This window comes from Callionymus lyra, chromosome 17 (genome assembly GCF_982586985.1).
Source record: "Callionymus lyra chromosome 17, fCalLyr1.hap1.1, whole genome shotgun sequence".
NCBI classification, from domain to species: domain Eukaryota; kingdom Metazoa; phylum Chordata; class Actinopteri; order Syngnathiformes; family Callionymidae; genus Callionymus; species Callionymus lyra.
In genome coordinates, this window is record NC_141834.1 from 10,899,984 (window position 1) to 10,916,407 (window position 16,424).

General features: G+C 36.1%; 1 protein-coding gene and 1 pseudogene across 1 annotated transcript; both read right to left on the bottom strand.

Moving 5' to 3' along the window:
* Window positions 1–5,774: 5,774 nt before the first annotated feature.
* LOC148062400 (B-cell receptor CD22-like) lies at window positions 5,775–12,228 on the bottom strand. The gene is made up of 14 exons (XM_087779094.1): window positions 12,189–12,228; window positions 11,760–12,137; window positions 11,114–11,368; window positions 10,702–10,962; window positions 9,879–10,133; window positions 9,530–9,817; window positions 9,144–9,413; window positions 7,819–8,088; window positions 7,141–7,404; window positions 6,958–7,040; window positions 6,851–6,877; window positions 6,351–6,439; window positions 6,233–6,293; window positions 5,775–6,170 (listed from the first exon to the last, which is right to left on the bottom strand). Exons 2-14 carry the CDS (start codon window positions 11,872–11,874, stop codon window positions 6,000–6,002), a joined length of 2,409 nt encoding a protein of 802 aa, XP_087635220.1. The 5' UTR covers window positions 11,875–12,137; window positions 12,189–12,228; the 3' UTR covers window positions 5,775–5,999.
* A 755-nt stretch (window positions 12,229–12,983) lies between these two features.
* On the bottom strand, window positions 12,984–13,826 carry LOC148062401 (interferon-inducible GTPase 5-like; annotated as a pseudogene).
* Between the last annotated feature and the right edge of the window lie 2,598 nt (window positions 13,827–16,424).

The window sequence follows — 16,424 nt, forward strand, 5'->3', positions numbered from 1 at the left end:
AGATATAAGTGAATTCAAAAAAGGTTTGGATTGTAGGCCCTCAAAGCGGAGCTACATAAGCTCGAAAATGTTTGAATTTGGCTCCCCCCAGGGTTAGAATAGTGGAATTGCAATTTCATGAAAACTTGTGCACGGCTGCCACAACACACTTTTGCTTACAAAACGAGGAAAAGGCCCTTGGCACTTTTCTGTTTTATTTTTGTGTAAACTTTTTTAATGTCTGTTCAGTGCTTAAGAGTATATGGAAATGACTGCAAACGCCGTCTCTAACAAGCTTCGTAGCTAAAGTGGTTGGGTGGCACTATTACAATTAAAGTAAGAGAATTTAACAGATTGTAGAACATTTGAAAAAAATAAAAATAATTCAAATGTAATGCTTTAATTGACTCGCTAACTTTAGCTTAGCACGACAAAATCTTTTTGACGAGAAAAAATTAACTTTTTCTCACGATTGATGGAACAGAACAAAACGTCAATGATTTCTCATCAACTTGCTAAGTTGGGATGACTAAAGACAGATAAAAACAAAACAAAAAAACCGGTTTTCCCCGCCCTGACACTTTGACAGGCAGCAGACACAGCAACAATTATCAGACAGATGAAAAGCATGACTGGATGAATCTTGAACGAGTGGGAAACATCAATAAAATAAATAATAAAAAAGCAGGTTAAAATTGCATGAATTAGAAATATTTACAGTTTCTGGTAGCAAAATTCTACATTGTCCGTAGGTCATGTTCTGACCTGAAGAAGTGGCTTTTTCCCAAAAGGTATAGGGCCATTGACTGAACAGGGATGTGGACAAGATGAGTAACAACAAGAGAAAGTGGTGAAAACGTTACAATAGATTTTGTGCAGCAGAAGATAAGCGGGAGAACTGGGTTGCCACTGTGTCTCGCCTAGCCAAGGGATCAGGGAAGGATCGCGATTCATTTGGCTTTGATTTCTGAGTAGTTGCTGCCATCATCCCCCCTCCCGAAGACCCCTTCCCTGGGCCTGGCACCGATAAACTCCAGAGCAGCATAATTCAACTCTTGCCTCTCCAGTCCTGCCAAAGAGCCCACAGGTTGATTATCCCCGTCTTCTCCCTGAAGACAGAAGGACGCATCAGTGCGGAGAATCGATGGCGGCCGACCACAACGACGGGCACGGAAACAGGCGACACACGTACATGGTTGACGACGGGCATTGAAATGTTTCTGATCTGGTGCCCATTCTTGATTCTTTGTGGCATCACAACTACAATTCTACACCACAGCTAAAGGTGGTTTAGCAACTGCTCTGACGACCCTTACTGAGAAGCAACAGTACAAACCCCTATTCTAATCGGACTGCAATTTAATAGCCGTTAATAGCTGGTAAAAGAAACACAAACCTGGTAAGACGTTATCCATTATTTATCCATTTCCAGAGGACATTTCAATGCCAGGAATGTAAGGTGTTATTTGTAGCCGACAAGATGTTTTACCGTTAGAAGCTTCAGTTAGCATTTATGCTAAAGACGGTCATGACGTGTAGGCCAGCTTACAATGAAACCTGGATGCTTGCGACAATAGCTGGGTTTCTATTACCCTTTCTAGAAAAAAAAAAAAACGTGCAGAGATAGGAAATAATGTAGCAAGTCATGCAACCAGTTTATTCAGAAAAAAACCTTTTGGGATCATACTTGAGGAAGAAATGCAATAGTTGACTAGCTAGCGAACGTTTGAGTCAAAAGGGAAGAAATATGGATTTATTTCACGAAAACGGTAATGGAAACCCAGTTACAGAGATCGGAACTTTAATAGGGATTCGTTGAGAACCTTACCGTGGTTTCCTCTAGAATGGAGTTAAACTTTGAGCCCAACAGCTCTGTCTTAAGCTGCGTCAGAGTTAGGGGAGAGAAAAACAGACAATGTAGAGAAGCGATGAAAGGAAGAGAAAACAATGTGTTTAAGTGTCAAGGTTGGTGCGTCTGGAATGTTATTGACGAGATTCCCTGAAGCATTTTTTTTCTTTTTCATTCCCAGAGTGAGATCTTTGGCTCCTGCAGGTGTCCTTGTCATAGTCTGAACCATTATAGATTTTTTTTTTATAAAATAAATTATTTTCTTTTCAAGAAGAAAACTTATTGAATCACAGACATGCATTTACTAACTAAATTTAAATAACACTTGTTATTTGCAGACACAGGCATTTTCTTGGTAAAAATGAACATTTTATTAACGCATATCTACAATTACATTGAAACATGAGATATCAGATGATGGGTGAGAAAAAGAGTTGGTGGAGGAAGTGAGCAGATGTTCTAAGATAAATGATCGTAAAATGATCTGCATTATGATAATGAAAACACAATTTCTTCTTTCTTTTCATTTCTTTTTCTTGGAGCGTTACAACAAATTTTTAACCTTTTATTCAAGTGAGGAGCATAAAAAAGTGAGGCAAGAGATGATATGAGATGATGATCAAAACTATAATGTATCCATAACATTATGACAGACGATAGATTTTCTCTTTCCCTTGTGACTGAAGCCAACTCTTGATTTCTGTGATCTGTGGTGCAACTCTGGTGATTGAATCATTGTCATGGAGATGATTCCTCTGGATCGAAGTCCTCGTATTCGTCAGCTTGATTTTCCTATTCAAAACACATTTTAAAGTAAAATTATTTTGGTGCTTAATTCGGCTTCTACCTTGTTATTCTCGACACTATCATCTAAAGGAGGGCTAAATGTTCTTCAGAACCTTGTGAGCAAGCTGCAATTTTCATTTAAATTCCCCAACACCTAATAGAAAAAAAAAACAGTTGAAATGGAAGTTGACTTTAATTTAATTTGAAAAAAAAGGTGATTTAGAAAAACACAATGAAATAATATAAAGAAAAGAAGATTGTTAAATAAAGACAGTCTTGGAAAAAATTGAAGAAATAAAATAAAACAATTAAATTGTTAGTGTAAGGGCTAGGGTTACATTTTTTTTTCTTTTTAAATAATTGCTCAAAATGTGAAGAAGATTTTGAAATTAGCAAATATTTCCTAAAGGCACCAGAAATTGTTCATGTTTAAAATGTCTTAAGAGAATTTAAGAAACAACAGGCTTTTGACAAATTAACTTATTCATAAGGGCTACCACAAACGGGTCACCTTGACCCAGAGACAACACAAGCGTTAACTACCAGAGATCAGGTAATGAGATTAATATTTCAAGAAGCCTCATCAGTTTAACTGCTAGTTTGTAGAATAAAGATGGGTTTTATTGTATTGTGATGAATAACTTGATGGTTTCAAAGGGAGCTTTACAATATGCGTGAAGAAAAATTCCTCTTTGTCTGATCACCTGTCACTGACCTGTTTCGTCTCTGTTCCTGTTCCATCGCCTTGCCCTCCGATTGCTTACAGGATCACAACTAACTTCTCCTCTGACTGCATCTGCTGGTCTGAACCCAAGCAAACCACCTCGCATTCTACCCCTGACTTGGAATCTTCAAACTGTAAGTTTAAAGACTGTTTATTGCTGGATGTTGTTTAGAGTAACAGGGTTTCCAAAGAAAACTTACCATCTTGACCGAGTCATCGTGATTTTCTGACCTGTGTTTGTTTCTGAGAAGACATTTAGTTGTGTGTTTTTCATTCAGAACGACCAACAAAGTGTAATATAACAACACATCAAAATTACCTGAAGCAACGCAGGACCAAACCAAAAACGATTGCTGACGAAAAAAGTCTCACCAAAATGGGAACAAGGATTTCAATGGTCAGAAACTTTTTCCACAAGATAAGAATCATGAATTATCATCATTTAAACCGAACATGGTGGTATATTTTGTCATTCATAAAAGATTTAAACAAAAATGTTGTATCGTAACGTGATTTATAATTTTGGTGCCGATCGGAGTTGTAATGAATCAGTTATGAAAATGAGTAATTCAAATGATTATGAATTATTGCATGAAAATATTAATCAGAAAAATGACTATGACAACAAATATTGAATAATGACTCTAGTGACATAATAGGAAGGTTACTATTGAGAGAGAGAGAGAGAGAGAGAGAGAGAGAGAGAGAGAGAGAGAGAGAGAGAGAGAGAGAGAGAGAGAGAGAGAGAGAGAGAGAGAGAGAGAGAGAGAGATTAATAATAAGTTGAAATACTAACACAGAACTTTGATGCACTTTGGTTCACTCTTGTCTCCTCAACCAAAACCACAGTAGTTATGAAAGATATATTAAACTCAGATCGTACCCAACTTTCTATAATTAATGTTAATAATGTAACCACACTGTTGCTACTGCTGCTACTGAATCATTTTATAATCATTTCTACATGATTGATACTTCTAATTCTAATTTCTTGTACCTGGTTGTTGTACAAATTGCCTTTTTGTGATTTCGTTTGTGGTTTAAATACAAGTTAAATTGTTTTTAAAGTGATAAATGTGACCAACAAGAGTTTTGACTGCAAATTATCATTGTATTTGTGTTGTTTATCGCTGCCATGTGCCAAACCATTTTGGTGACATTGATTTCCAGACATTTTTTTTTTACTTCGTCAAATAAAAAAAATCATTTTTTACTGGGCTTTTGAGACTTCAGAAATGTATATATTAAAAATTTAGGTAACACAAATAATTTTACACATGTGTAACATGGTCCGCTGGGACATGTTTTTTCATCATTTCTTTCCCCATTGTAGACTTAAATCATTTTGAGAATTCGAGACTAACTCCGCAAAAAGATCACATTTTGAAATGTTACTATATTTTTTGTGTGGTCATACAGTCTGTAATAAGAAGAACTTTGGTTTCTATGCATTTTCTTTCCATACATTAAGAGGAGTTATGTTAGACTTTGATTTTTGAGCATTTTTTTTTCAATTTTCAAGGTGATTTTTAATTTTTTTTCTGAATTTTTGAGACTTCGGTAAACCCAACTTTCAAATGTTGGTGACCATTCATTTGTGATCACATGAATTTTTTATGATGCATTTTTCTTTCTCCATTTATAGACACTTTCATTTCGGGACATTTTTTAAAAGTAAAAAAAAATAAATCAGAAAGTCATGTTTTAAAATGTGGGTAACGTTGATGTGTCCACCCGAACACCATGTTTGCTTTTTGTAAAAAAAAAAAAAGACAACAAACTTTGGTGAATTTCCACGACAGCCACGTGCGGCGGCCATCTTAGAATCAAGTGTTTACAGTTACTGACCAATCCTACATGCACAAATGACTAGAGGCGTTAACATGAATATTCATACTATAAAAGATCCACCATTTTGTGAGATCTTTGCGTTCTGGCATTCAAAGACGTCTGCGATAGATCTCTCTGCTTGCTAGCACCTGTGTTCACGTAAGTTTGTCTCTGACTTTTGCATAATTCTCTGAACGAGCATTTTTCTTAAACTCATCCATGTGTCTGTCCTTCATTTTCCACCACCACGATTACCAGTACGAGACTGGGGAGGGGTCGGTTCACCGGAACACAAAACCCCCACAAAATGTTTTACCATTTTAGAAACATTCTATTCTGTGTATTAAAAAAAAAAAAAAAAAACTTTTTCAAATGAAAAATCGTTTTTTTTTTCATCAGATTTTTGGGACTTATGAAGTCACATTTTCGGTATTTAGGTTACATTTTGTTTTTGTTCACATTGTCTGCTGAACATTTCTATTGGTTTTCGCAGCATTTTTTCTCAATTTTTAGAGATGTTAATTTTCCATAGGAAAGAATGTCATTTTTTTCTTCTTCTGATTTTTGAGACAATTTTCAATCTGGGTAACATTTCTTTGTGTTTAAATGATCTGCCAGAACATGAACCTAGTAGTCTAAAACATACAAAACTTCTTTTCATAAATTACAAACATATAGAAACTTTTTTTTAATTTGGACTCTTTTGTTTCAACAGCAGAACTTAAGCAACATGAAAGATCCAAGAAAATTAAACAATGGTTCTTCAATTATCTTCTGTTTGAAAAATATTGAAGGATTTAAAAGATCAATTCTGTTCTACTTTTCTTCTCCTCAGACTTTGATCGATGAGTATTCCGTCTCCTCTTCTTCAAAGCTGCTTGATTTGCTGACTTTGCAGTTTGGTCTGTTAGCTGTGAACTTCACTTCGGAATAATTCATCTCCACTTCCTGGTCACTGCTGTCATGCTTTGATGGAGACTTTTTTGCATCATTTCGAGCAGCCTAGAAAAAAGTAATATAAATTATTAAATGCTTGGAAAAAAAAAAGAAATTAATTATTTTACTTTTTTTCGCTTATGTTGTTTGGATACGACAGCGTACACGTCTTCTGGTCTTGGCTTTCTACTGAAAACAAAACAATTAATCCATAATTTTCAGACAGAAACATCTTATAAAACTCACTTTTCTCTAGAACACACTGAAGTATAATTCAGAGGCTCCTCTGAAGAAGGTCCGGCTTGAACTTCCTTTGGGTTTTTAACCGCTTGATTCTGCAAATAAAGTGAAGTGTATCTACTAATTTGACCATGATGTTTTTTATTGGTCACATCATGATCATCATCATTAAACTTTATTAAAATGATATTTTAATTTTAAGGAGTTAGAAATGTCAAGTTACAGCAAAGTTAAATGAAAAATTCAACATTGGATTAATGTCATGGAGACAATTCTGCAAATAAATGAAACCATGTCCTCACTTACTATCCAATATTTTTTATTCATTTTTTTCGAGCAAGATTAACCCAATTAAAAATAAAAACATGAAATAACATAACATAACAAAAGCGTGTGGAGTTAATGTTTCGTTGTCATTAAATTTTTAAGGTAAAAAATAAGTACTTATTTATTTTTGTCTCCTAATAAATGTGTATTTATTTATTTGTATGACATGAAAAACTTACCTGTCGATGTTTGAATTTCCTCCAAATCCAGCGGTTGAAAAGTAATGTTAAATAAAAGGCAAATTAGTACAAGATGAAAATAAAAATGGTGTTAATGTTATGACTTACTTGAAGATGAGACAAAATACTAGAGGAATGAGCAGAAGTGAAGCACAGATGGAAACGTACTTCAGGACTTTCATAAAGACGCCTGTATTGAAACAGAACATTAGTTGAATCTCATACTTGAATAAAACATTTAATAAATATGTTATTATCATTATCAATGTTCTGATGGAATTTTTACTCACTTTCCAAAAATATCTCCACTGGTTCCGAACTCTTTTCGCCTAGTTGGTTTCTGGCGGAGCAATAGTAGATCCCAGGCTTGTCAGAGTCCACAGTGTGATTCTGCTGACTCGACACTTGGGAGTCATTTTGTCCATCTGTCTTCTTCAGGTACCAGAGGTATTGTTGGACTTGTGGGTAGCTTTGAGCGCTGCACGTGAGCGTCACGGATCCTGTTTGGTCTGGTAACTGCTGCTCTTTCAGGATCTTGACGTCTCTTGGAACATCTGAACAGAAAAAACGTTTCAAAGAAAACAACAGTAATGAAGATTCGCCCTCTACTGGTGAAATGCTAAATTGAGTGGTATATTTAATCATTCATAAATTATTTAAACAAAATGTTCTGTAGTGACTTAACAGTCAAAATACATAAAATAAATAAAAGATGGTGTAAATCCAAAAGTAGTAAGAAGTAAAATGTGTTGAAATACAGTAACATGATAGATAACCTTTCTCTTTGCTCGCATATAGTTGTTTCTTATGACCTTTGCCCCTTTGAACTGTGTTTAATTAAACGAAAGTTTAATCCAACAGACCCCAATATCTCGAATAAATAAGAATGAAGTATTCAATTATGTGACATTTTCTTAAATTTGAGATCCCAAGCAGATAAATGGGAAAAATAAGAGTCTTCATCTTACACATGACCCTGACGTTAACCGGAGGAGACTCTGAGGCTCCGACTTCATTATGGGCTGTGCAGCGATACTCTCCACTATCAGCGGACGAGACTGACTGCAGAGTCAAAGTCTGAGATCGATCCAGAGCTTCAGCTCTGCCGTTGGTCGTCTTGGTCCAGGTCACCGAGGTCACCGGGGGATGAGACTGTGATTGGCATTGAAAAGTCATCAACGTGTTCTCCTTCACCTCCTGACTTGGTTCAACCTGGACTTTCACAGTCATGGGTTTGTCTGCAACACAAGTGAAAGTTAAAAACAGTAATTAGGTGTCGCCCTCTACTGGTGAAATGATAAATTGTGTGGTATATTTATTCATTCATAAATTATTTACACAAAATGTTCTGTAGTGACTTAACAGTCAAAATACATAAAATGAATAAAAGATGGTGTAAATCCAAGAGTATTAAGAAGTAAAATGTGTTGAAATACAGTAACATGATAGATAACCTTTCTCTTTGCTCGCATATAGTAAGTATGTAAGTAAGAAATGTTTATTTGTATAGCGCTTTTCCAGACCAGGGTCACAAAGCGCTTAAACAATCAAAACAATATTCAATAAAGTATATACTTTAAAGATCAAGATAAAACTGATAACACAACAGGAGTTCCAGAAAATCAAGGAAAAGCCTGAACAAATAGAAACGTCTAAAGATGTTTCTTAAAGGAGTCAGTAGATCCATCAAGCGCAAAGAGAGAGGAAGATCGTTCCAAAGCTTAGGAGCAACAGCCTGAAAAGATTTCTCTCCTCTGGTCCTGAACCGTGTGCGTGGAACCATAAGTAGATTCTGATCCACAGACCTCAGAGCCCGAGCTGGATTACAAGCTCCAGATCATGTTCCGACAACATTTTTCTAAGTTTAGAGATTTTTCTCAGTTGAAGGAAACAGTTTCTGGTCAGTTTTCTGCAGTGTTGAACAAGAGACATGTCTTTATCAAATACAACACCCAGGTTTCTCAGGCTCAGTTTGACAGACTGACCTTAGTCACCCAAGTACTGACTCAACCCTGGAGCCTTATCATCAGGAGCAATCTCCAGAGTTTCAGTTTTGTCCACATTTAGCTGTAGAGTGTTTTAACTCAGCCATTGTTTGATTTCTAGCAAACAATTGGCTAAGCTGTTTCTTATGACCTTTGCCCCTTTGAACTGTGTTTAATTAAACGACAGTTTACATCCAACAGACCCCAATAACTCGAATAAATAAGAATGAAGTTTTGAATTATGCGACATTCTCTTAAATTCGAGATCCAAGCAGATAAATGGAAAAAAATAAGAGTCTTCATCTTACACATGACCCTGACGTTAACCGGAGGAGACTCTGAGGCTCCGACTTCATTATGGGCTGTGCAGCGATACTCTCCACTATCAGCGGACGAGACTGACTGCAGAGTCAAAGTCTGAGATCGATCCAGATCTTCTGCTCTTCCGTTGGTCGTCTTGGTCCAGGTCACCGAGGTCACCGGGGGATGAGACTGTGATTGGCATTGAAAAGTCATCAACGTGTTCTCCTTCACCTCCTGACTTGGTTCAACCTGGACTTTCACAGTCATGGGTTTGTCTGCAACACAAGTGAAAGTTAAAAACAGTAATGAGGTGTCGCCCTCTACTGGTGAAATGCTAAATTGTCGTGGTGCATTTTTTAATGAGAGAGAGATTATAAGTTGAAATACTAACACAGAACTTCGATGCACTTTGATTCACTCTCGTCTCCTCTTCCGATGCTGTTTCTGGTGACGCACTGGTAACAACCTTCGTCTGATATCTGCACTCTTGTAATAGTCTTGCTATTGATGATGGTCGAGTCTATGTGCCGGTTGTTTGAAGATCCAATAGTTGTTTTGTACCAGGAGAAACTTTGAGGTGGAGGATAGGCGTCAACATCACATGTTAATTTGAGGGTTTCATCCAAACGTATGGTCTTGCTTGGTATGTTGGTAAATATTCTTGTATTTGTGGGTTTGTCTAAGGAACAAAAAAACGTTCAGTGTTTAGAATTTCTAATGGTTTTTCTGTTCATACTTACATTCAACCGGAATCTGCAGAGGACTTGATGTTCCAGAACCAAATCTGTTCCAGGCAGTGCAGGTATAAATACCTCTGTGCTCAGGTTGAGTGTTAAATATGACATAATTACCCTTTCCAGACACAGTTTCTCCATCCTTTTTCCATTCAAACCTATGAGCTTCTGTGTCACTGTTTTTCACCATGCATTGCAAACTCATCTTTATTCCTCGTCTGACTGTAGTTTTAGTTGTCTTGATCTCAACTTCTGGTAGAGCTGAAAATAGACAGTAAAGAGTTACACATTTAAACTAATGAAGTTCAGTTTAAGGCTCTTTAAGTATTTATTACTATAGGAATATATATATATATATAATCAACTCAATGTAGCTATAATTAGGTGTAAAAAAAAAGAATGCAATGTAAAAAATTAAATTAAAATCAATTAGTTGTAAACAACCCCGCCAAACAAACAAACAAACAAACAAGTGTTTTGAAGTAAAAAGTTTTTATAATATCAAAATAAAATCATACTAAAAATTAAAAAAACCATCACAATTCAACCACTTTTATTTATTTATTTTTTTTTTTTTTTTAAATGTTTCCAAAAATTAAACTTAACATTTGAGGGTTTGATCTTAAAGTCTGATTTTGATGCTCAGTGTTAGAAATTTAAAGTCTGTCGGCACATATTGACTTCCACACTAACGTTCTTTAACCAAATGAATCAGAAGCCGCCACTGGAATAAGTGATTGTTTTTTTAATCACCAGTTTCTACTGAAGAACGCGAGGGAAGAATTGCTGGAATTTTGATCAAAAAAGAACCAACAGTTGATCATCTCACCTTGAACGTTCAATTGAACCCTATCCTGTTGAAATCCGAGATCATTTTGAGCGTCACATGTATAATTCCCACTGTCTGAAGGTTTGATGGAAGTGAAGGTCAGGTTTTGTCCTGAGGATTTCCACCCTCTCCCCAGATACCAATTGTAGGTGGGCTCCGGGTTCCCTCTTGATGAACAGACGAGGGTCACTTCGTCCTTTTCCACCACGTCAGACTTCCTGTTGGCATTGACGACGCTCACCCGCGTCTCTCTGGGTTTATCTGGAGATGAATCACAATCCAACGATGATACTATTGCTGCGGTCAACTAGCTGATGCTAATACTTTTGACTTGTTCAGTATTTCATTGCCTTTGAATTCTCACGTGTTCCACCAGTGTCTTCGATCTTGACGGTAGAAAAGGTTCACTTACGTATGTTAACAGTGAGGTTGCGGACTAGATTCGGGTCGTTGTTGTCTTCGGTTTGACAGGAAAACTGCCTCCCGTTGTCTTTCCAGTTAGCTTCGTAGCTGACCGTCCTACGTTGTCCATCAATGCCATCGATTGTTGATGATCGGTCCAGAGGTTTTATTAGTAGACGACTGGTGCACGAGCTGAGGGTGGAACACTGAAGTGTCACGGAGTAAACTGTAGCTCGTTCCTCAAAACTGATGAGGCATGGGTTTTCTGCAGAAATTAAACTTTTTATTACACAAATATAAAACATTTCTATACAAAGTATAAATCCCCTTGAAGATCACATTTCACTTCCACATACCTATTGAATGCATGTCCAATGTTAATTGTAATTTAATAAGTGTCTTTTACAAATCAATGGTTTTAAAAAGTCTTCGTCAAATAAACAAACATCAGAGAATCAACTCTGGACGTCCAAAATCAAGCTTTCTTCTCAGTAACTCCTACGATCAAGAGGTTCTTGTACTTAAATGTATGTTTTAAAAATTGTTATTTAATCTCAGATACTGTAAGTCCTACATGGCGTTGTCAACAGTTTATTCATGAAAGTCTTTTATATACGTATATTTGTGTTCAGAAAAAATACAGATTTACAATTTACCTTCAACCGTGAGAGAAACATCACTTAAATGCCATTTTTTTACCCAGTCTCTTGTGTTGTAAAATCTTAAGGAATATTTTCCGTTATCCTTTGTTTTAAGGTCACAGATGGTCATGGTGAGTTGTTTCCCTTCTTTGATGTAAGTCACTCTTCCTTCATACTCTGGACTGATGGGTTTTTTCCCGACATCAGTACTATGAACGACGGTGCCCACAAAGTCATTTTCTTTATAATTCCATTGAGCATCTTTTAACCAAATCCAATAGGCTTCGTTTACATCGACATCTTTTTTGAAGCTTCCCTTAATTGGAACACAGGATCCTTCTGTGGCAGTCAGTGGGTTGTTGTTGAACTCAAAGTTGGGATTTTGATTTGCAGCTGACAAGAGTTCTGATGAGTCGGAATTCAAAACTGTGAATCAACACTTACCTCTTGTTACAGCCAGAAGAAACACTAATATAAGTGTATCTTTCCCCATCATCTTCAATGATATGACCTGAAATAAGAAAGAAATACTATGAATAAAATTAAATAAATACCCTAAATATAAGAAATATATTGTTGTTTAATTTGTAAAATCTTCTTCTTGTGTGTCAAAACCTCTTGTGCTGTAATTTAAAAAGCATAAAAAGAATAGAGACAAGGACTAAAGAAGTGATAATGAGAAACAGGAAGAGGAAGAACGTTCAAAGACATGAATAAAAAAGGTGAAGTGCCTTTTCTGACACATCTTTTTTTAAATATATTTAGAGAATCGTGTACGTCAACTTTTCAGGATATATTTTTGTTTCTGCAGTTTAAAACAGAAACAAAAAAAAATACAATAAATCCTTTAATTACATTCATTACTCGGCCGGGGAAATTCCATATTAGTCATAGGATTGTTTTTGTCAAACCAAAGTTATAAAATGATTTACTAGGAATAAAAATACCCTTTAAACTAGTAAACATTTAAAACAAACACATATTTCTATACAATTCCAAATTATTGTTTTAGTCAATTATTGAACTATAATTTGTTAATGACTTAAAAAAAAGACTTGTAATTTACTTTCATCAGCATGTTTCTTAATATAATAAAGTTTAAACTTACCTCTGAGAACATGAGCAGCTCAAGTGTTATCAAGAGGAAGTCACAGTTCATCTTCAATGCTCACTTTTCTATTGTGAGACTCGTTTCACTTCCTGTCTAATGTGCGACTTAAAGTGTAGTTAACCCAAAGTTCAAACTTCGTCGAGGCAGAGAGATGTCTGTGCCTTTGACAGAATACGAACTGCTACACTTGAATCCACCATGGACGCCACGAAGGGAACAGGGAGGGTTGAAATCCCACCAGAGAGCGAGGCAGCTGCCCAGACTAGAGCTTTAAAAGCCTCCTTTTTTTGGGCGATGAGCTCCGGTGTGAGCGCTGGTAGAGCCAGGAGAAGAGCTTGACTTCTGATCTCTGGAAGGTCTTTGGTCAGGTCCTCCAAAAGAGCAGGGAAGTCAAACTTCTCTAGATTGGAGGGCAACACCAAGTATACTTTGGGCTGGCTAATTCCATGTGATGCTAGCACCTCCATGGAAGCCTTCCTCTTTAGCTCCACTTCTTCTTGGGTTTCTGTCGCCAACCATAAGATAATAATATACACATTTTGTCTCTGTAGTGACCGGGCCTCTGAAAACAGCTCAACTGCATTAGCTTCAGGCGTCTGTGAAAATGTCAAAAAGACCGCATTGTAGCGAAGGAAGTTTACTTTATCCATGTAGCTGTCCATGTCAACCGTAGTCCCATTTGGTACAGGAAGCAGGTCCCACAAGCGAAAGTCCTGGTGTTTAGGGTCAGAGTAGCTCTCTACATCCCCTTCGAGAGTCGGTGAAGGAGCTGCTCCTTCATATCCAGGTCCAACCCCTCGGAGAGAGTTCATGAAGGTATATTTTTCGTGGCTGCGGTCTCACAAAATGCCCAAGTTGATCCTGCTCAGCAGGAGATCTTCCACAGCATCCTTGATGTCGGCAAATTGGTTGCTCTCCATCGACTCTTTCAGTGTCCCCAGGAGGTTGAGGCTTTTAAGAACCTCTGCCATCTCTGCAGGAAAGAGATCAGTTATCAAAGGAGGGATTCATTTAGAGGAGGTTTTCCGTTACATCTCTTACATGTTAATTGTTTTAATTTTGTAAACCACAAAAGAAGTTGAACTCTGTAGGTAATCATTCAACAGTGCTTTTTGACTGTGACTGGAATTTACCGTGTTGGTTGAAAACGCTGTTTGCATTAATTTCCATAATGTCAAAAGATGGATGGATGGATGGATGGATGGATGGATGGACAGATACTTTATTGATACGTGGAGGAGAAATTATTTGGTCAAGCAGCAATAACGCATCCATCTATAAAAACATCCATAAATACTTATATATATTTTTAAATACATTCAAAACTTGTTAAAAGACATTAATGAATAATTCACAAAGTAAAGGTGATTTTTAAGCATGAGGGAGCAAATGAAAAAAAAAAAAAATGAAAAGAACTGAGATTTTTGTGGCATCCAGAAAGATAAAACAGGAAACCAAAGGTATTCTCTTGTTTCATAAATAAATGCACAACAGTCAAGTTCTCACAACATTGCAAGAACAATCTTCACGTGAAGTAGCAAGAAACACATTTTACAGTGCTGTCTTAAGTTTTATTTATATAAAATTATTGCATTTATTAACTGTTAAAGAACTATGACAGAGTATACCTAAAGCAGGGAGGTAATTTGTTATATTTCTAAGATTATTTCACAATAAATGTTTCATATGTTTTAATGTTTTGATGGTCGGCTGTGATTTATGATTTCTCCAAAAAATGTCCAGATCTTCACGGAGCAGCACAAAATAAAAGCCATTCGTATAAGTGAATATCAAAACCTTCATAAATAAAGATGGCACCAATAAAATGATGTTTTCCAACCAAATGCATTCAAAAAATCAAGTTAAACCTCACTTTAAATAAACAAGACACCATATATAAAACATATAGTCTGTGGGGGAGGTGGAAAAAGTGTGTCAGCATCTATAAAAAATGTTTAAATGTTTCTCACATGTCACTCCTTCAAATATTGTTTAAATACTCGATGTCCTGAATTGAGTAGTCGTTAGCACAAGTTAACTCTTTAAACAAAGGATAGGATTTTATTTTTCTAAATAGCTTAAATCCCCTCCACTGCAAGCAAATTCAATGCTATGACAGAATAAAATAGTCCAAAATATTAGTATTAGTTCATGAAATTTATCGAGTTATTCATTATTTTATCTCCTAACGCTCTTCACACTTCTTTTCTATGCATTTGCTCGATTAGTCATTTAAATTCCCCAACACCTAATAGAAAAAAAAAACAGTTGAAATGGAAGTTGACAAAGTTACTATAATTTAATTTGAAAAAAAAAGGTGATTTAGAAAAACACAATGAAATAATATAAAGAAAAGAAGATTGTTAAATAAAGACAGTCTTGGAAAAAATTGAAGAAATAAAATAAAACAATTAAATTGTTAGTGTGAGGGCTAGGGTTACATTTTTTTTTCTTTTTAAATAATTGCTCCAAATGTGAAGAAGATTTTGAAATTAGCAAATATTTCCTAAAGGCACCAGAAATTGTTCATGTTTAAAAAGTCTTCAGAGAATTTAAGAAACCACAGGCTTTTGACAAATTAACTTATACATAAGGGCTACCACAAACGGGTCACCTTGACCCAGAGACAACACAAGCGTTAACTACCAGAGATCAGGTAATGAGATTAATATTTCAAGAAGCCTCATCAGTTTAACTGCTAGTTTGTAGAATAAAGATGGGTTTTATTGTATTGTGATGGATAACTTGATGGTTTCAAAGGGAACTTTACAATATGCGTGAAGAAAAATTCCTCTTTGTCTGATCACATCGTCTCTGTTCCTGTTCCATCGCCTTGCCCTTTGATTGGTTACAGGATCACAACTAACTTCTCCTCTGATTGCATCTGCTGGTCTGAACCCAAGCAAACCGCCTCGCATTCTACCCCTGACTTGGAATCTTCAAACTGTAAGTTTAAAGACTGTTTATTGCTGGATGTTGTTTAGAGTAACAGGGTTTCCAAAGAAAACTTACCATCTTGACCGAGTCATCGTGATTTTCTGACCTGTGTTTGTTTCTGAGAAGACATTTAGTTGTGTGTTTTTCATTCATAACGACCAACAAAGTGTAATATAACAACACATCAAAATTACCTGAAGCAACGCAGGACCAAACCAAAAACGATTGCTGACGAAAAAACTCTCACCAAAATGGGAACAAGGATTTCAATGGTCAGAAACTTTTTCCACAAGATAAGAATCATGAATTATCATCATTTAAACCGAACATGGTGGTATATTTTGTCATTCATAAAAGATTTAAACAAAAATGTTGTATCGTAACATGATTTATAATTTTGGTGCCGATCGGAGTTGTAATTAATCAGTTATGAAAATGAGTAATTCAAATGATTATGAATTATTGCATGAAAATATTAATCAGAAAAATGACTATGACAATAAATATTGAATAATGACTCTAGTGACACAATAGGAAGGTAGAGAGAGAGAGAGAGAGAGAGAGAGAGGAGAGAGAGAGAGAGAGAGAGAGAGAGAGAGAGAGAGAGAGAGAGAGAGAGAGAGAGAGAGAGA